The 206-nt window shown below is 53.4% G+C and overlaps 1 protein-coding gene across 1 annotated transcript in view; it reads right to left on the bottom strand.

Annotated features, from left to right (window-relative positions):
• Positions 1 to 144: 144 nt before the first annotated feature.
• The window catches only part of LOC103779401 (CUGBP Elav-like family member 4), a gene marked incomplete at its 3' end in the record, with an annotated part of 340 nt that continues 278 nt past the window's right edge, over positions 145 to 206 (bottom strand). The window contains exon 2 of the mRNA XM_008947028.1: positions 145 to 202. Within this exon, the coding sequence (XP_008945276.1) occupies positions 145 to 202 (58 nt within the window). The remainder of the gene's footprint in view (positions 203 to 206) is intronic.

Here is a 206-nt window from a genome sequence, read left to right as displayed (position 1 = left end):
CCTACCGCCTCCGCCCCCGGGCCAACCAAAAATGAAATAAAATGAAATGAAATCGAAAGGAAAGAGAGAAAGAGACCTGGAGAGGGAGCGGGAGCCTGCCTTCCTCTCCCGATCTCTCCCGGGAAAGTTCAGGAGGTAACTCACCTTTGTGCATGCCAGTGAACCTGTCCTTCAGCACCGCCAGTTCATAGATCTTCCCGAACTCC

The sequence above is a fragment of the Merops nubicus genome, unplaced genomic scaffold (assembly GCF_000691845.1).
Source record: "Merops nubicus isolate BGI_N331 unplaced genomic scaffold, ASM69184v1 scaffold36019, whole genome shotgun sequence".
Taxonomy (NCBI): domain Eukaryota; kingdom Metazoa; phylum Chordata; class Aves; order Coraciiformes; family Meropidae; genus Merops; species Merops nubicus.
This window is presented reverse-complemented; position numbering and strand designations above follow the sequence as displayed.